Source organism: Microcaecilia unicolor, chromosome 3, assembly GCF_901765095.1.
Source record: "Microcaecilia unicolor chromosome 3, aMicUni1.1, whole genome shotgun sequence".
NCBI classification, from domain to species: Eukaryota; Metazoa; Chordata; class Amphibia; order Gymnophiona; family Siphonopidae; genus Microcaecilia; species Microcaecilia unicolor.
The window spans coordinates 34,046,364-34,065,278 of record NC_044033.1 but is presented as its reverse complement, the minus strand read 5'-3'; the positions used below and the strand labels follow the sequence as shown (position 1 = coordinate 34,065,278).

The following is an 18,915-nucleotide window of genomic DNA, read 5'->3' as shown; positions in this document are numbered from 1 at the left end:
GGATGTGAATAAGGGCTGGGAGTAACAGAAGTGAAGGATTTCTGGAAGCCACATGACAGAGTAGCTAAGTCAGCTGCTTGCAACACAATGAATTTCTGCTTTTCCTGCGTAAGGTGGATGGAAGTTAGAGACTAGGAGTGGATAGTTCTGTTCATGGTGAGGTGACAGAATGGGCTACAGGACCTGTCCGTGCGTGATAGGGAGACAAGATTAGGGAAGGAACAGCAAGGATGAGCAGAACCTGAAGGATGGCGAGCTAGGGCAGGTGGACAATGCGTGTATGTTAAAGAGACAGCTGAGAGGGAAGAACAGTCGGAAAAAGAACGAGGAGGAAGACTCCTCTTTGTAAAATAAGGACAAACTTTGGCCAAAGTCCAAAGAAGCGTTACTGAAAAAATATACTGAAAATGTGGATAACCCATAAATATCAATACATTTCTTATATACTGCATATACCTTGAATAATTCAGTGAGGGATATAAACAAGAAACTAGTGCTTTTTATTAACGCTTTGTATTCTCCACAGTTCTATTTTTCTGCCAGGCTCGCTCTAAATGCCTACATGCTTGTTTTACTTTTCACAACTCTTTGTTGAACCAGGGATTATTACCTCCATGTTTGTTTTTGAGTTTTCTTGGAGGAGTGGAGGAGTGGCCTAGTGGTTAGGGTGGTGGACTTTGGTCCTGGGGAACTGAGGAACTGAGTTTGATTCCCACTTCAGGCACAGGCAGCTCCTTGTGACTCTGGGCAAGTCACTTAACCCTCCATTGCCCCAGGTAAGCCGCATTGAGTCTGCCATGAGTGGGAAAGCGCGGGGTACAAATGAAACAAAAATAAAAAAAATAAAAAAGGTGTTATGTCATCCAATATTGCTTTACTATTAGTATTCCAATTTGCCCACATGTGGGGTTTCATCAGTATCTTTTAGTATCAGATTTATTCTGTCCTCAAATAATTTTTTTTTTCAATTATCCCTCCAGTATAAGTTTCTTTTACTGGGTAAATTTAACTTGGGCTTCATTCTCCAGGTTTAGGAGAGCCATTAAAGTGATGGGGAAAATCCATAGGTAACAAATGGAGGAACAAAACCAGTAGTAGTCATCTGCATGCTTTATGTAGGTAATGCTTGTCTCTCTACTTATATTTATATATAGACTAGTAAAAAAGGCCCGTTTCTGACACAAATGAAACGGCGCTAGCAAGGTTTTCCTCGGAGTGTGTATGTTTGAGAGAGAGTGTGTGTGAGAAATGGAGTGTGTGTGTCATAGAGAGAATGAGAGAGAGAGACAGAGACAGCGTGTGTGTGTTTGTGTGAGAGTGTGTGTGAGAGACAGAATGTCTGTGTGTGTGAGACTGTGTGTGTGTGACAGAGAGATAGAGTGTGATAGACAGGGAGTGTCAGAGAGAGTATATGTGAGAGACAGTGAGTGTGAGCCCCCACCCCCCCTCTCGCATGGCCCCCCTCCCCTCCCCCACCTCTCTGGTCTCAGGACCCCCTCCCCACCTCCCTCTCCCCTGCTCCCCCTGCAGATACCCATGTCCAGCAACCCTCCCCTCCTTCGGCACATCAAACCCCCTCACCACCCGCAGCTGCCGGTGGTAACGTTGTCTGGCCGCTGCTGCTTCCCCTGTTGAGCAGCAGCGGCCGCTACAAAAAGAAAAGCAGCAATAAATGTTTTTAAACCCAGCCCAAATCATTCGCAAATGCCCCTGTCACGTCACTACGCTCCTCCGGGGTCTTACTCCAGGGGCAGTGAATTGGAGGCGAGAGGACTGCGTTGTAAGACTCGGGCATTTGCAAATGATTTGGGCTGGGTTTAAACTCATTTATCACTTCTTTTCTTTTTGAAGCGGCCGCTGCTGCTCAACAGGAGAAGCAGCAGCGGCCGGACAGCGTTACTACTGGCATCTGCGGGTGGCGATGGGGTTTGATGCGCCGGGGGGGGGGGGGGTTGGGTGATGCGCCGAGGGGGGGGGGGGGGTTCTGTGGTGCCGCGCTTGTAGTTTTTTGATGCGCCGTGCTCCGAAGTGGCAGGGAGCGGCGCACTGACAGCTGATTCCCAGGCAGGGGGAGGAGTAGGGAAACACGCTCCGCGTATTTCCCTACTCCTCCCCCTGCCTGGGAATCAGCTGTTAGTGACATCATCCTGGCTACGGAGCCTAGCTCAGCAACTGCAGGAGCCACGGACACAGGCAGTCCCACATTAGAACGTTGGTGGTGAGAATTATTATATAGGATGTGTAATAAACTCCACTTAAAAGCTTGTGGTGTCAGGGAACTTCCAGAGACTCTGGCTGTGACAACGTCCATTTGTGTCTCCACCTCCTCTCCTCCATAATTTAGGAAGAGACTGGTGGGGCTTTCAGAATTTTTCTAGCTCTTCTTTTGGCCACCGGGTCCTCTCCTTGCCTGCACTGCTTGCTCTGGAAAGGCTGGGGTGCCACACCATATTTTGTGAATGTTACATATGCCTTGAATTTCAAATGTTTGTTAAACACTGGTCTATCCTAATACTAGGAGCCCAAATATGTATCGAAATAACTTCCTGGCTTCTAAACACACACAGAATAAATCGATTTTAACCCAAATTTCTCTTAATTATCAAGTTTTAATAGACACAATTTCTCAGCAAGCCTACATTCATACGTCTAGACTCCCCATTAGCACAGGCCACTCTTGTCTCAGTGCTCCTCTAGCCTCCCATGTTCACTGACATTTGTGTTATAACCAGTGTCACTCTGTCCAGGTTTCCACTATTTCACAGGAGTCTGGGTATAGCATGACACAACTGTTAGGGTTGTAACTGCCACCTCGTCTGACTTACCTAGAACATTCTTGGAAATCCACTGCCTTTAGACTTGTAGCTGCCTCTCCATGCAGGATACCCATTGGTTACTTCCACAGCCTGTGTTGCCAGTAGGTCATGCAACCTCTTTACTTTCATTTTTTTGCAAGTAAGGATCTTTTGTGTTTATCCTATAATTTCTCAAGTCTGTTACCACTGTGAGCTTCTACCACTCATTCCTATTTTGCATTCATAGTAACATAGTAGATGACGGCAGAAAAAGACCTGCACGGTCCATCCAGTCTGCCCAAGAAGATAAATTCATATGTGCTACTTTTTTTATTTGTACTGTCCTCTTCAGGGCACAGACCGTATAAGTCTGGCCAGCCCTATCCCCGCCTCCCAACCACCAGCTCTGGCATAGACCGTATAAGTCTGCCCAGCACTAGTCCCGCCTCCCAACCACCTAACACCCTTTCTATAAAACACCTAACAACACCTAACACCCTTTCTATAAAAAAATATTTCCTGGAATGTTTCGAATCTACACCTTTGAAGCTTAAATATCATGACCCCTAGATCTACAACTTTTTTCCATTAAAAAGGAATTTTCTTGTGTATCATCATCTTTTGGGTCACTATCCCTCGGATTCTATATATCGAGCCTAGTGTTCTGCACCGAAATCCAAGCGTATTCTGTAACAATGTACGCAATTAATTAGCTTAACAAGCTAATCAGCATTGATAATAGCACTTAACCAATAACGAGCACTAATTGGCAATATACATAGTAACATAGCAACACAGTAGATGATGGCAGAGAAAGACCTGTACAGCCCATCCAGTCTGCCCAACAAAATAAACTCATATGTGCTACTTTATGTGTATACCTGACTTTGATTTGTATCTGCCATTTTCAGGGCACAGACCGTAGAAGTGTGCCCAGTACTAGTCCCGCCTCCCAGCACTAGCCCCGCCTCCCACCACTGGCTCTGCCATCCAATCTCCGCTAAGCTTCTGAGGATCCATTCCTTCTGAACAGGATTCCTTTATGTTTATCCCACGCATTTTTGAATTCCGTTACCGTTTTCATCTCCACCACCTCCCGCGGGAGGGCATTCCAAGTATCCACCACTCTCTCTGTGAAAAAATACTTCCTGACATTTTTCTTGAGTCTGCCCCCCTTCAATCTCATTTCATGCTCTCTAGTTCTACCACCTTCCCATCTACGGAAAAGGTTCGTTTGCGGATTAATACTTTTCAAATATTTGAAAGTCTGTATCATATCACCCCTGTTTCTCTTTTCCTCCAGGGTATACATGTTCAGGTCAGCAAGTCTCTCCTCATATGTCTTGTAACGCAAATCCCATACCATTTTTGTAGCTTTTCTTTGCACCGCTTCAATTCTTTTTACATCCTTAGCAAGATACGGCCTCCAAAACTGAACACAATATTCCAGGTGGGGCCTCACAAACGACTTGTAAAGGGGCATCAACACCTCCTTTCTTCTGCTGGTCACACCCCTCTCTATACAGCCTAACAACCTTCTAGCTACGGCCACCGCCTTGTCACACTGTTTCATCGCCTTCAGATCCTCAGATACTATCACCCCAAGATCCCTCTCCCCATCTGTACATATCAGACTCTCACTGCCTAACACATACGTCTCCCATGGATTTCTATTCCCTAAGTGCATCACTTTGCATTTCTTTGCATTGAATTTTAATTGCCAAACCTTAGACTATTATTCTAGCTTCTGCAGATCCTTTTTCATGTTTTCCACTCCCTCCTGGGTGTCCACTCTGTTACAAATCTTAATATCATCTGCAAAAAGTCAAACTTTAGCTTCTAACCCTTCGGCAATGTCACTCACAAATATATTGAACAGAATCGGCCCCAGCACCGATCCCTGAGGCACTCCACTGTTCACCTTTCCCTCATCCAAGTGAATTCCATTAACCACCACCCTCTGGCATCTGTCCATCAACAAGTTCAGCACGTCAGGTCCTATCTTCAGCCTGTCAAGTTTATTCAATAATTAGAATTTACACGCACAATTTGCTAAGTGTATTTTGTAATGCAGAGCACCTAAATTCTAATGCATGCAGCCAAAAAGGGGTGTAATTATGTGCGGGGAAATGGGCATTTCACTTACATTGGATTTTATGTAGTGAATTTATGTTTATTCTATTAATATACACTCTGGAGCAATAAATATTTGATTTTATTAATCCTGAGGTTTGTCTAGCCTTCCTAAGTTCCCACTTCCTTTATATAGTGTTATTTTCCTCGTGGGATTCTGCTGTTGGTTTCTATATACCACGCATGGATTTTTCAAGCACCATATATAGAATCTGGCCCTATATGTCTCTCATATTCCCCCCCCCCCATCTCACCTGTCACGTAGGCTATAAACTTGTCTCATATCATATACCTTTTTGAAATCAACTCCACACCATTTTAGTTGCCCTTCTTTGAGCTGCCTCTAGCTTTTATCTATCCTCAGTGCATTTTTTCTAGCAAAAAAGGTGTAAGTACTCAAATGCTAGATCACCCTTCAGGGGTGGGGTGATCACTGAGGGACCCACCCCACAATAGCCAAGCCCCCTGCAACCAGTCACAGAATCTATGACAAGGCAGAATGGGTGTGTAGATCCTGAGCTCTTTCATTAAAACTTGGGGACCATGGGTCAATTTTAGCAGGCAATAGAAAAGGTGCCGGTACTCAGTACCCCCAAGTACCCACTCAAAAAAAGCCCTGTCTATCCTTTCAGAGCAAGAGCCTCAAGATCTGAACAAACTATTCTAGATGAGGTTTCACCAACGACCTGTGCAGAGGCATTTTCTCCTATTTCTGTTTGACTGCTCCTATGCACCCCCCCCCCCCCCACCCTCCCTCATCCTATCTGGCTCTGGCCACTCCTTTTCCACAGTTTCTCTACCTTGAGATCTTCAGATACTATTACCCCTAGGTTTCTTTCCTGGTTGGTATACATCAGTTTTTTACTTTCCTTCTCCCCCATGTACGCACTCAAGATTTCTGTACCCCAAAATGCATTACTCTGCATTTAACTGCCAAGGATTTGACAATAGATAAAAGGTTCTTTATCTACTTCTCCTTCTGTCTACTCCCTGAGATGTATCCACTCTGTTGCAGATCTTGGCATCATCTACAAAAAGCATTAATTTCTTTTAACCTCTCTCTGCAATACTGCTCAAAGATACTAACAGAATAAGCCCTGAACAAGTCCCAAAGGAAGTGGCAACTAATCACTTTTCTCTCCTCAGGTGAATTCCATTTTTACCACCTACCTTCTGTTGTCCATCACTCACCCAGTTTCTAATTTAGACCCATCCTCAGGCTGTTCAGTTTATTAATGGGCCTCTTATATGGGACAGTATCAAAGCTTTACTGAAATCCAAGTAAATCACATCCAGTGAATTGACTTCATCTATTTTGCTGATCAACCAAAGAAATCAAATTTATTTGACATGATTGCTTCTAGCGCATACATTCAAAATCCTGAATGTAGCAAAATAACACCCCCTCCCAAACTAGCAGCACAGTGGTACACAGAATGGTACAACATAATACTCTAGTCTCCAAGGTTAATTTGTGAAAGAAAACAAAAAAAACAACACTTAAATAAGACAATTTACTTCTGTTCACTAGTACACTAATAGTCTTATCATCAAGCAAAACAGTACTATTCATTTCACCATACTGTCAGCATTTATAGTGTATGGTATCAATGTTTTCAATACTTAAAGGTCATTCTGAAGAGATGATGCATTGTCACAGTATAAGCAAATGGGCTAAAACCTTTTTTTTTCCATATAGATAATGTTCACTTTATCTTAATGTCATGGAAATAAACATACAGAACTATAATCCATAACCTTCATGACAAATAAACTGTGTAAATGACCAGAAGCAATGCAGTTTAATTCATTCAGTCAAACAAGGAACAAAATAGGAGATCACTGAACAGGGGATTAAATGGCTTTTCCACTGTCTCAAGTACAATTATGGCTGAACACATCAACCATTTTGAAAAAAAGATTCATAAAGCCAAGGCCAAAAAAAACTCTATAATTCTGTTACCAATTGTCTACATTAACACGATTTTCACAAAAAACATATAGGATGGATTTTTTAAAAGATTTATCTGCCAACTTCATGATTAAGCCAGAGCAATCTACCTGGTTAAAACTTTGCCCCTCTGACCAGCCAAGTTTGTGTCGATAACACCACAAGGTGTTTCTGGACCCAGAGAGACAAGCTGATTACTATGAATTTTCAGTGCTAAACAGCTAAATTTTACTGCTCAAACCCAGCCGTTCCTGTGGCCACTTTCCCTCTCAGCTGAGCGGGAGTCCTCCACCTACAGTCCTGCCAGCAGGGGGTGCTGTTTCACTATCACATTCTTAATAGTGAAGGACACGCAAGGTCTGCAGGACTCCAGGAAATGTGCCTGTACCTTGCAACTGAAAACACAATATTTATTTGTGACATTTATATCCCACATTATCCCCAAAAAAGTTTGAGTTCAATGTGGCTTACAATAAACACTAGAGGGTACATAACAAAGAATAATACATCCTATATAATAAAACGCACCTCCAACATTCTGAAGCTGACTGCATGGCTGAGGCATTCCTGCTCTCTGTATCCATCTCCTGAATTGACATCACGTACTTCCGGGTTCGTCACAAGCAGAAGTGACCAACCACACGAGGTTTCTCGGCTTCAGAATGTTGGAGGTGCATTCTATTAAATAGGATTGGTCAGTTCCTTGAAGCACAGCCAGAGCTCAGCGCCCTGCACAGTAACGCTCAGACACCAGAGAGAGAGGGGGAGGGGCTGACACCAGAGAGAGGGAGGGAGGGGGGGCCTGACACCAGAGGGGGGGAGGTATCTCTGCCACACACACACTCTCTCTCACACACTGTCTCTCACACTGTATCACATTCACTCTCTGTGTCACACAGTCACTCACACACTCTCTTGGTCTCATACACTCAGTCTCACAGAGAGTCTGTGTCTCACACACACTCTCTCTCGCACACACTGTATCTGTGTGAAACACACTCTCTCTTACACTGTGTCTCACACACACACTCGCACCCAGACTCACACTGTATCACACACACACTCGCACCCAAAATCACTCTCTCTCTCACACAAAGTCACTCTCACATACACTCTCTCAAACATACACACTCCGAGGAAAACCTTGCTAGCGCCTCTTTCATTTGTGTCAGAAACGGGCCTTTTTTTACTAGTAAGAAAGTAAGAATCCAATTTTACAATACAGTATCATAAAGGTACTGGGATAGCTATGGATGTTTAACATTTAGAAAATTTATTAAGAATGAGAAATTATACATGAAGCAAACAGGTGGTTAATGGTAAATAGAGTAATAACCAATTCAGGTAATACGGTATGGTTGTTCTTTGGGAGGGTTTGTTGGAATAGGAACGATTTGAGGATTTTGCGGAATCTGAAGCACCACCCCCATTGGCAGCAATGAAGTTGGAGGACTCCTGCTCAGCTTAGGAGGGAACAGTGGCTGTGGCAGGCCTAAACACAAAATTATTTTGTATAGCTAGATTTAGCCAGATATTCAGCTCAAAGCATAGCTGGTTTCTTTACCCATTCAGTGGATTTTTTAAAAAATGCCCCCTTTCACATCTGCTTTGCCTTTTTCTTTATATATAATAATTTGGATTAGTGGACTGCTTTGTATTCATATAAAAACTCAATGGACTTTAACACTGAATACTTTTAGAACACACATGAAGGATTTGCCAAGATGCATTTGTTTTGGCTGTATTTAGCCCATTCTGACCTAAATCCCAAGGTGGGTTATAATCAATATATATATATAAAAGCTAGAGCTATGAGACCACATGATGTGTTGAGAGCAGTAGTCGTGTGCCTGACTCTGGTGATCCTGTGCCCCAACTTGTTTCTGCTTCTCCGGGACCATATTTTGGAAGTATCATTTATATGAGGAGCTACTTGGCTTTATGGACAAATTCTTGGTGGCAAAAATGGAACTTATGCCTGTGGGAAAAAGACAGATCGAGAGAAGGCCCGCAGCAGCACAGACAAAATGGCGCTCAACGAGACTTCTACCTCATCATTCACTCCTCTACAGCTTCAGCAGCTAACTGATGTGGTCAGTAAAGCTTTAGAACCGCGGTTGGAGAAGTTGTCGGCACAGCTAACTAGTTTTGAGTCTCTCCTCGCCGATACAACCTGCTGAACGATGGAGGAGTGAGTGTTGGCAGTGGAGAACACGGAGATTGGGACTGGAACGCGTTTGCTGGCATTGGAAAAGCAGATTTCCGGGCAAGCTGCACAGCTGGATGACTCGAGAACAGGTCCCGGAGGGATAACCTCCAGATTGTCGGCTTGCCAGAGACGTTCCCAGAACGGACTTTAGGGCTCTTACTAGAGCCCTGGCTCTGTTCGGAATTCGCCTTATCAGATAGCATTGGACCACTGTGATTAGAAAGGGAACACGGAGTGGGCCAGTTGCAAGATGGAGGAAATCACCCACGAGTTGTGGTGGTGAATGTCCATAACCACATTCATAAACTTGAAATTTTGAGAGGCTTTCGCCAGAAGCGTTACACTTTACAGTATGAAGGCGTTCTGGTCCGCATAGTTCAAGACTACTCAGCAGCGTTACTAGAAGAGAGATGCCGCTTTTCACCTATTTGTTCAGAGCTGAGGGATTTACAGGCACGGTTTTTGTTTTTATACCAGCTTTACTTAAGATACACCACCGAGGACAATGGTGCACCTCTGATACAATTCAGGCTGCGCAAGACTGCCTTAAGGACTTTAAGGACATTACTGCTAGCACTAAGTAACTTAATATTTACACTGTTTGATGCGCTGCTTGATAAGTGGTTGTGCATAGTTTGTTCTTGGGGAGACAGTTCTAATAATCGACCTGCAATAATGTTCAGGGCACCAGGACCCTAAACATCTTTGGTGGTCTCTTCAGATTTCACTGCAGTTACTGTAGTAGAATATGTGTGGGAACATAGAGGGTGGTTTGTTCGATGGGGAGTTCAGAGGGGGGAGCGGTTGGGGAAGACGATGGGAAAATAATAGTACACAGACTGGTGGTGGGGGGGGGGCGGGGGTGGGGGGGGGCGGGGGTGGGGGGGGGGGGCGGTGGGATAGGTTGCTTAGCTGTGCAAAGGATACAGGGTTGAATATGAATTTGTTGCATGTTAGTATGTGTGCAAGCATTTTCTCCTTGCTATCGGGTGAGTTTGGGCACCCGGCGGAATGTCTTACCAATGGAGGCAGCTTGGTGCGTGGCACCCCCCCCCCCCCCTTTTAGGTATGAGTAATGCTCCCTTTCCTGGAATGTTTGTGGTACAGGCAAAGTAAACAGAATAAAAGCTTAATGTACTATACTTTGTCCCGATGCTTACAAGTGCGTATTTCTCTTCTATTTACCTGAAGAAATATTAATGATCTCTTTTACAATAGCGTTCTGTGCCTCTTCATACTCTTCTCTACATTTGACATAGTCTTCACTGAAAGAGCTCAGCTTGCTGAAATCAAAGTAAAAACAGGTCATCTAATTTCTCACTCTCTACTATTATTTCTGTAACACATACATTTTTGTGTTTTGTCATTGCTGTCAGCTCCTTTTCATTCTACTTAAATCAAGACTAGATTAACACTTGTTAACACTCAGAGAACATACGAAACCTAACAAATCTGGACATACATAACTGGAGGACTTTGCTGTTTATAGCTCTTGGAGTGGAGCTGGCCAGGGACATTCCAGGAATCAAGAGTGAAGCAAACATTCTATCTACAAAATACATCATTTTGTCCTTTTTAAATCTGGTCATCACCGTTAACACAGGGGCGTATCTGCGTGGGGCCACAGGGGCCTGGGCCCCCGCCGATTTCGCCCTGGACCCCCCTACCGCCGTTAACCCTCCCCCGCCTACCGCCAACCCTTTCCCTGCCTACCGCGGTCACCTACCCCTGAGGTCCGCTCCTGCCGGTTTTTTAAAATATTACTTCAGCTGGTGGGGGACCCCAACCCCCGCCAGCCCAGCCGAGGTCTTTAACTTCTTCATCCTCGTGCTGTTCCTGCAATGCTTCCTTCCAGTTGGACAGAGTTTGACGTCGCAGCACGTTGTACGTGCAGGACGTCAACGTGCTGTGACTCAAAATCCGTCCAACTGGAAGGATGCATTGCAGGAACAGCACGAGGATGAAGAAGTTAAAGAAGACCTCGGCTGGGCTGGCGGGGGTTGGGGTCCCCCGCCAGCTGAAGTAATATTTTAAAAAACCAGCAGGAGCGGACCTCGGGGGGTAGGTGACCGCAGTAGGCGGGGAAAGGGTTGGCGGTAGGCGGGGGAGGGTTAACAGCGGGGGGGGGGGGAAGGGTTAACGGCGGGCGGAGCGTTATAATGTGCCCCCTCACTCTAGCCCCTGCCCCCCCTACCGCCGAACCTCAGATACGTCCCTGCGTTAACATGCACAAGCGAAAATGCAAAAAACCAAAACCACCTACTCCCACACCTGGAATCTGATACTAGCAAACAGTATGTGGTTACAGGAAGAATACAAAGAAAGCGTATGTACCCTTTTATATTCTTTCATAATAATAGAGTAGCATAGGGTTCAATATTCAGTTGTTGGCGGTGAGTGTTTTACCGACTGCCACTGGCGTTATTCCCGGATATTCAATTCTGAGCCATATCTGGGCTTCGGTATTGAATATCCGGTTTATGCGGAGCCAGCTAACACACAGCTAGTTAATATTCAGAATTTAAGCGGCTATGCGTTACCACACAAAGACGGGCCTATGTTTTGTTTTTTTAAAATTTTTTATTTATAACCATTTAAATTTTTACAAGTGATAAAACAACTTGCTGGAAATACAGAGAAAATAATATGTAGGAATTATTTCAGTCAGGTAATTCTATTCTCTTCCTTAGACCACTAAATAGGGAGAGTGAAACAAGATAAGGAGATCAATTAAACAGTAAACAGAAAAAAAAAACGTGGTATTAACCTGACTATCCCCAGATATTACTCGTCTAATTCATTATTCCACATTGATCATCTGGGTTGGCTTCTTCAAGGCCAATACGGTGTATAGTCAAATCATTTCATTGAAAACATACTTATTGTCCAATATTAGTTAGAAATAATACATCTGATTACATTCTTTCTCTTTTAAAAACCAGAAGTTATTTAACAAAACATATACTAAAGTCTCTTATTCAAATCCCACTAATTAAAATAATCCCAGTTTTCACAGGCTTCACTCCTTTTAAAGTAATAATTTGAGGAAATATTTCTGAGGAAAACTTTACGAGTCATACCCGGAACTCTGGGAAAAACAATAATCTCGATATTAATCATCTATAATAAAGACAGGCCTTTATGTGGACCCATTTAGACAGGTTTTATGTGGACCCATTTATGTGGTTACACTGGCTGGTTAAGTCCTGAATATAGGCACTTAACTGGCCAACTGCTGACTCCTCTCCTAGAACGCCCCCAAAATAGCCAGTTTTCACTTAGGTGCTTATCTGCTAATTTTCAACAGCAATAAGTGGTTAAATGCCACTGAAAATTAGTGGATAGCCCTTAACAAGCAATTTAACTGGTCAGTGGCCATTTCTGGCTGGTTAAATCATTTTGATTATCAACCAGATAGTAGATAAGAGCTGAGAAAGACCAATCGACCCATGCAATCTGACAACACTGCAAGGACATATGATATAGCCTGTCATCCAGAGAAGAGATGCTAAATTTGACTATATTATAGTTGCTGTTGTACAGTGGCTCATTTACAGTTAACTCTGAACTGGGCCCTAAATCAGGGGGTGGGCAATCAATCTTCGAAAGCCACAACCCAGTCAGGCTTTCAAGATTTCCACACTGAATTTGCATGAAATTTGCACGTATTGCTTCTACTGTACGCAAATTCAGTGTGGAAATCTTGAAAACTCAACTGAGTTGTGGCCCTTGAGGACTATGGTCACCCACCCCTGCCCTAAATCAAGAACTATATCACCTCTTGTGGATTTCTAGGACCAGTGCCAAAAAGCAGTCATTTACAGTATCCAAAAATGTAATCACTAGGTCACTTACTGAGGATACGTACCCCCATAAAAAAATGTCCTTGGATCTGGGGTTAGAGGAAATCAGAGGCTCTGGCTCTGAAGCACCTTGTGCTGCATAGGGTGTAATGGAACTTACTGATTTTGTGGAAAGTTCATTGGAGGTTGTAACTGAGCGACTACCCTAGTTGCCATCTTTGCCCTTGACTGAAATTATATTCTTCAATTATAATTTCATCATATGTCTTCCCTGTTTATGGGTTCTACTATTCTTGATTTATCAAGGGATAGCAAGAGAGATATAGAGAGTTAAAGCCCTGGCTCTGAGGACTGTATTCCTCTTGAAATGTTTTCTAATTTTGGGTAAACAAACATTTAGTTTTTGAAACAAAACAGCTGTTGAATTTTCTTCTTGCTGGGGGTGGGATGGTGGGGGCTGGCTCTCGTAGTAAGATCTTATACTAGTTGGCTGAAGAATGCCATCAACCAATTTTCTTTATAATTATTTCCTGATATTTTTTTCCCCCTGTGCTTGGCCCCTGTGGACTAATTAAGCCTGTTTTTCCTTCTCTTTTTGTTTGTTTGTGGTTAATTATTAGTATTTCTTCTGATGGGCTGTATTTCCTGACATTCAAATGAGGTTTGAATGTAATATCTTAAATGAATATTAAAAAAAAAAGTGCCACACTGGGTCATACCAATGACAATCTGGCTTACTTGGAGCAAGTAACAAAGAGGTTCCAACAGGAAGATCTATTCCCATTGTTCAGCTTCAGTTATTGGTAGTAGGAGGTGGCATTGTCTAAACCTTTTAAGTCTATTTATTTATTAAGAAAAAAAAATACAAATGACAAAGCAATTTAACACAAGAGAATTTCAACAGAAATACACAGCATATTAAAAAAGAAAACCCACAAGAGGAAACAAAAACATTACACTACTTTTTGTAATCCAAAAATTATTCAGAAGATCTACATTGATGATAAAGTGTTCATGGCGCTGAAATCTAGGTGTGAGCAGGTTCCCTGATGAAGATATTCGAAACGGGACCGTAGGAACCAGCGTATTACCAAGTAGGAATTGGATCCAGCGCATCACTAAGAAGGAATTGGCACAGTATTGAGAAGAAAATGTGGCAAGATAAGTGAAGGGGTTCAATGCTTTTTGATATGTCGAACTGTTTTTTTAAGTCTTAAAAAGACACTCACATGATCTAATATAAAGGACATTGTAATTAAAAATTGAAACAAAAAAAGAAAAAACAAATAATCGAGGGTTTTTGAGTCAGTGATGACTTTTTCTACGTGCTATACAATGAACACAAATGTGTAAAGATAGCCGTAGCAGTTGAGACTTTTCCCTCATTTGCAAAAAATCTCTGCTATAGGTGTAATTTGACATTCTAAGTAGTACACCATGCCATACTTTGTAATGTTTTTGAATATTCTTACTACTGTGATTGCCTATTGCTCATGTTTGATCTATTCTTACCGTACACCGCCTTGAATGAATTCCTTCAAAAAGGCGGTAAATAAATCCTTAAAAATAAATAAATAAACATTGTTCCTACTAAACTAACTTTCTGAAATCCTTCCAGGACGCAAAAATAACTTTCAATGCTAAAGTAAGCAAAATATCCAGACGTATACTTCCATTATCATCATCTAGTTCGAGTCCAATGGATTTTAGAATCACAATATTATAACAGAGGAGACTAGAAACATGTAAAATGTTCTGTGTAGTAGACCAAACCTGTTATAATTAGCATAAGTGTTGCAATACTGGGACAGACCGAAGGTCCATCAAGTTCAGTATCCTGTTTCCAGTATGGATGCAAACAACAAAAGAGAAGCATATGGCTAAAACTGCCAACTTCCAACTGACAGGTCCAAGAAAGATTAGAAGAGGAAAAATGTATATGTTCAATTTGTATTGGGGTATTAAAAAAAAAAAAAAGGCCCTATGAACAAGAAAAAAATTATGATTGTTTATGAACAGCAGAGCAACATAAACTAAAACAAATGGGTCCAGAAAAGCTTCCACTCTGAAGAAAGCAGCACAACATAAACTAAACAAATGGGTCCAGAAAAGCTTCCACTCTGAAGAAAGCAGAGCAACATAAACTAAAACAAATGGGTCCAGAAAAGCTTCCACTCTGAAGAAAGCAGAGCAACATAAACTAAACAAATGGGTCCAGAAAAGCTTCCACTCTGAAGAAAGCAGAGCAACATAAACTAAAACAAATGGGTCCAGAAAAGCTTCCACTCTGAAGAAAGCAGAGCAACATAAACTAAACAAATGGGTCCAGAAAAGCTTCCACTCTGAAGAAAGCAGAGCAACATAAACTAAACAAATGGGTCCAGAAAAGCTTCCACTCTGAAGAAAGCAAAGCAACATAAACTAAACAAATGGGTCCAGAAAAGCTTCCACTCTGAAGAAAGCAGAGCAACATACACTAAACAAATGGGTCCAGAAAAGCTTCCACTCTGAAGAAAGCAAAGCAACATAAACTAAACAAATGGGTCCAGAAAAGCTTCCACTCTGAAGAAAGCAAAGCAACATAAACTAAACAAATGGGTCCAGAAAAGCTTCCACTCTGAAGAAAGCAGAGCAACATACACTAAACAAATGGGTCCAGAAAAGCTTCCACTCTGAAGAAAGCAGAGCAACATAAACTAAACAAATGGGTCCAGAAAAGCTTCCACTCTGAAGAAAGCAAAGCAACATAAACTAAACAAGTGGGTCCAGAAAAGCTTCCACTCTGAAGAAAGCAAAGCAACATAAACTAAACAAATAAGTACATAAGTACATAAGTAGTGCCATACTGGGAAAGGCCAAAGGTCCATCTAGCCCAGCATCCTGTCACCGACAGTGGCCAATCCAGGTCAAGGGCACCTGGCACGCTCCCTAAACGTAAAAACATTCCAGACAAGTTATACCTAAAAATGCGGAATTTTTCCAAGTCCATTTAATAGCGGTCTATGGACTTGTCCTTTAGGAATCTATCTAACCCCTTTTTAAACTCCGTCAAGCTAACCGCCCGTACCACGTTCTCCGGCAACGAATTCCAGAGTCTAATTACACGTTGGGTGAAGAAAAATTTTCTCCGATTCGTTTTAAATTTACCACACTGTAGCTTCAACTCATGCCCTCTAGTCCTAGTATTTTTGGATAGCGTGAACAGTCGCTTCACATCCACCCGATCCATTCCACTCATTATTTTATACACTTCTATCATATCTCCCCTCAGCCGTCTCTTCTCCAAGCTAAAAAGCCCTAGCCTTCTCAGCCTCTCTTCATAGGAAAGTCGTCCCATCCCCACTATCATTTTCGTCGCCCTTCGCTGTACCTTTTCCAATTCTACTATATCTTTTTTGAGATACGGAGACCAGTACTGAACACAATACTCCAGGTGCGGTCGCACCATGGAGCGATACAACGGCATTATAACATCCGCACACCTGGACTCCATACCCTTCCTAATAACACCCAACATTCTATTCGCTTTCCTAGCCGCAGCAGCACACTGAGCAGAAGGTTTCAGCGTATCATCGACGACGACACCCAGATCCCTTTCTTGATCCGTAACTCCTAACGTGGAACCTTGCAAGACGTAGCTATAATTCGGGTTCCTCTTACCCACATGCATCACTTTGCACTTGTCAACATTGAACTTCATCTGCCACTTGCACGCCCATTCTCCCAGTCTCGCAAGGTCCTCCTGTAATCGTTCACATTCCTCCTGCGACTTGACGACCCTGAATAATTTTGTGTCATTGGCGAATTTAATTACCTCACTAGTTATTCCCATCTCTAGGTCATTTATAAATACATTAAAAAGCAACGGACCCAGCACAGACCCCTGCGGGACCCCACTAACTACCCTCCTCCACTGAGAATACTGGCCATGCAATCCTACTCTCTGCTTCCAGAAAAGCTTCCACTCTGAAGAAAGCAGAGCAACATACACTAAACAAATGGGTCCAGAAAAGCTTCCACTCTCAAGAAAGCAAAGCAACATAAACTAAACAAATGGGTCCAGAAAAGCTTCCACTCTGAAGAAAGCAGCGCAACATAAACTAAACAAGTGGGTCCAGAAAAGCTTCCACTCTGAAGAAAGCAAAGCAACATAAACTAAACAAATGGGTCCAGAAAAGCTTCCACTCTGAAGAAAGCAAAGCAACATAAACTAAACAAATGGGTCCAGAAAAGCTTCCACTCTGAAGAAAGCAAAGCAACATAAACTAAACAAATGGGTCCAGAAAAGCTTCCACTCTGAAGAAAGCAAAGCAACATAAACTAAACAAGTGGGTCCAGAAAAGCTTCCACTCTGAAGAAAGCAAAGCAACATAAACTAAACAAATGGGTCCAGAAAAGCTTCCACTCTGAAGAAAGCAAAGCAACATAAACTAAACAAATGGGTCCAGAAAAGCTTCCACTCTGAAGAAAGCAGCTCTTTTCCCAATTATTGTTCCCAGCTTCTTTGTTTTATTCATTGTGGATATCCTGAAAACCTGACTGGCTGGGGTGCCTCCAGGACCAGGTTTGGAAACCACTGGTCTAGGCAGTTTATATTTTTATTTGGAACCCACTTTGAACCTAATTGTTGGGAGTTGGCGGAATAGAAGTGTCAAATGATATCCCATATCATCAGAACTACTACTACTAATTTCTAAAGCGCTACTAGACATACGCAGCGCTGTACACTTGAACATGAAGAGACAGTCCCTGCTCGACAGAGCTTACAATCTAATTAGGACAGACAAACAGGACAAACAAGAGATAAGGGAATATTAAAGTGAGGATGATAAAATAAGGGTTCTGAACAAGTGAATAAGGGTTAGGAGTTAAAAGCTGCATCAAAAAGGTGGGCTTTTAGCTTAGATTTGAAGACTGCCAGAGATGGAGCTTGACGTACCAGCTCAGGAAGTCTATTCCAGGCATATGGTGCAGCAAGATAAAAGGAACGGAGTCTGGAGTTAGCAGTGGAGGAGAAGGGTGCAGATAAGAGACATTTACCTAGTGAATGGAGTTCCCAGGGAGGAATGTAGGGAGAGGTGAAAGTGGAGAGGTACTGAGGAGCTGCAGAGTGAATGCACTTATAGGTCAATAAGAGGAATTTGAACTGTATGCGGAAACGGATAGGAAGCCAGTGAAGTGACTTGAGGAGAGGGCTAATATGAGCATAACGACACTGGCGGAATATTAGTCGTGCAGCAGAATTTACTGAATAGTAAAGGGTGAACTTGATGGACTGTGCCTCTTTCATTATAACTGTCTAATCTCAACATTTAGATCAACCTTAGAGATGGTCGACTTAAATGTTGAGATGGTCGTCCCCGGTGTTCGGCCATAATGGAAACCGAGGACGCACATCTCAAAAACGACCAAATCCAACCCCTTTGGTCGTGGGAGGAGCCAGAATTCGTAGTGCACTGGTCCCCCTGACATGCCAGGACACCAACCGGGCACCCTAGGGGGCACTGCAGTGGACTTCAGAAATTGTTCCCAGGTGCATAGCTCCCTTACCTTGGGTGCTGAGCCCCCCACTCCCCATAACTGTACACCACTACCATAGCCCTAAGGGGTGAAAGGGGGCACCTACATGTGGGTACAATGGGTTTCGGGTGGGTTTTGGAGTGCTCACATTAACCACCACAAGTGTAACAGGTAGGGGGGATAGGCCTGGGTCCACCTGGCTGAAGTGCACTGCACCCACTAAAACTGCTCCAGGGACCTGCATACTGCTGTCAGGGTGCTAGGTATGACATTTGAGGCTAGCATAGAGGCTGGCAAAAAAATATTTTTTTAAGTTTTTTTTTTAGGGTGGGAGGGGGTTGGTAGCCACTGGGGGAGTAAGGGGAGGTCATCCCTGATTCCCTCCGGTGGTCATCTGGTCAGTTCAGGCACCTTTTCATTGCTTGGTCACAAGAAAAAATGGACCAAGTAAAGTCAGCCAAGTGCTCGTCAGGGACGCCCTTCTTTTTTCCATTATCGGCCGAG

The 18,915-nt window shown here is 43.0% G+C and overlaps 1 protein-coding gene across 1 annotated transcript in view; it reads right to left on the bottom strand.

Moving 5' to 3' along the window:
- Positions 1-18,915, bottom strand: part of MSH2 (mutS homolog 2) — a 239,271-nt gene that overhangs the window by 37,340 nt on the left and 183,016 nt on the right. Inside the window, exon 11 of the mRNA XM_030195824.1 lies at positions 10,274-10,371. Coding sequence (XP_030051684.1) covers positions 10,274-10,371 — 98 coding nt within the window. The remainder of the gene's footprint in view (positions 1-10,273; positions 10,372-18,915) is intronic.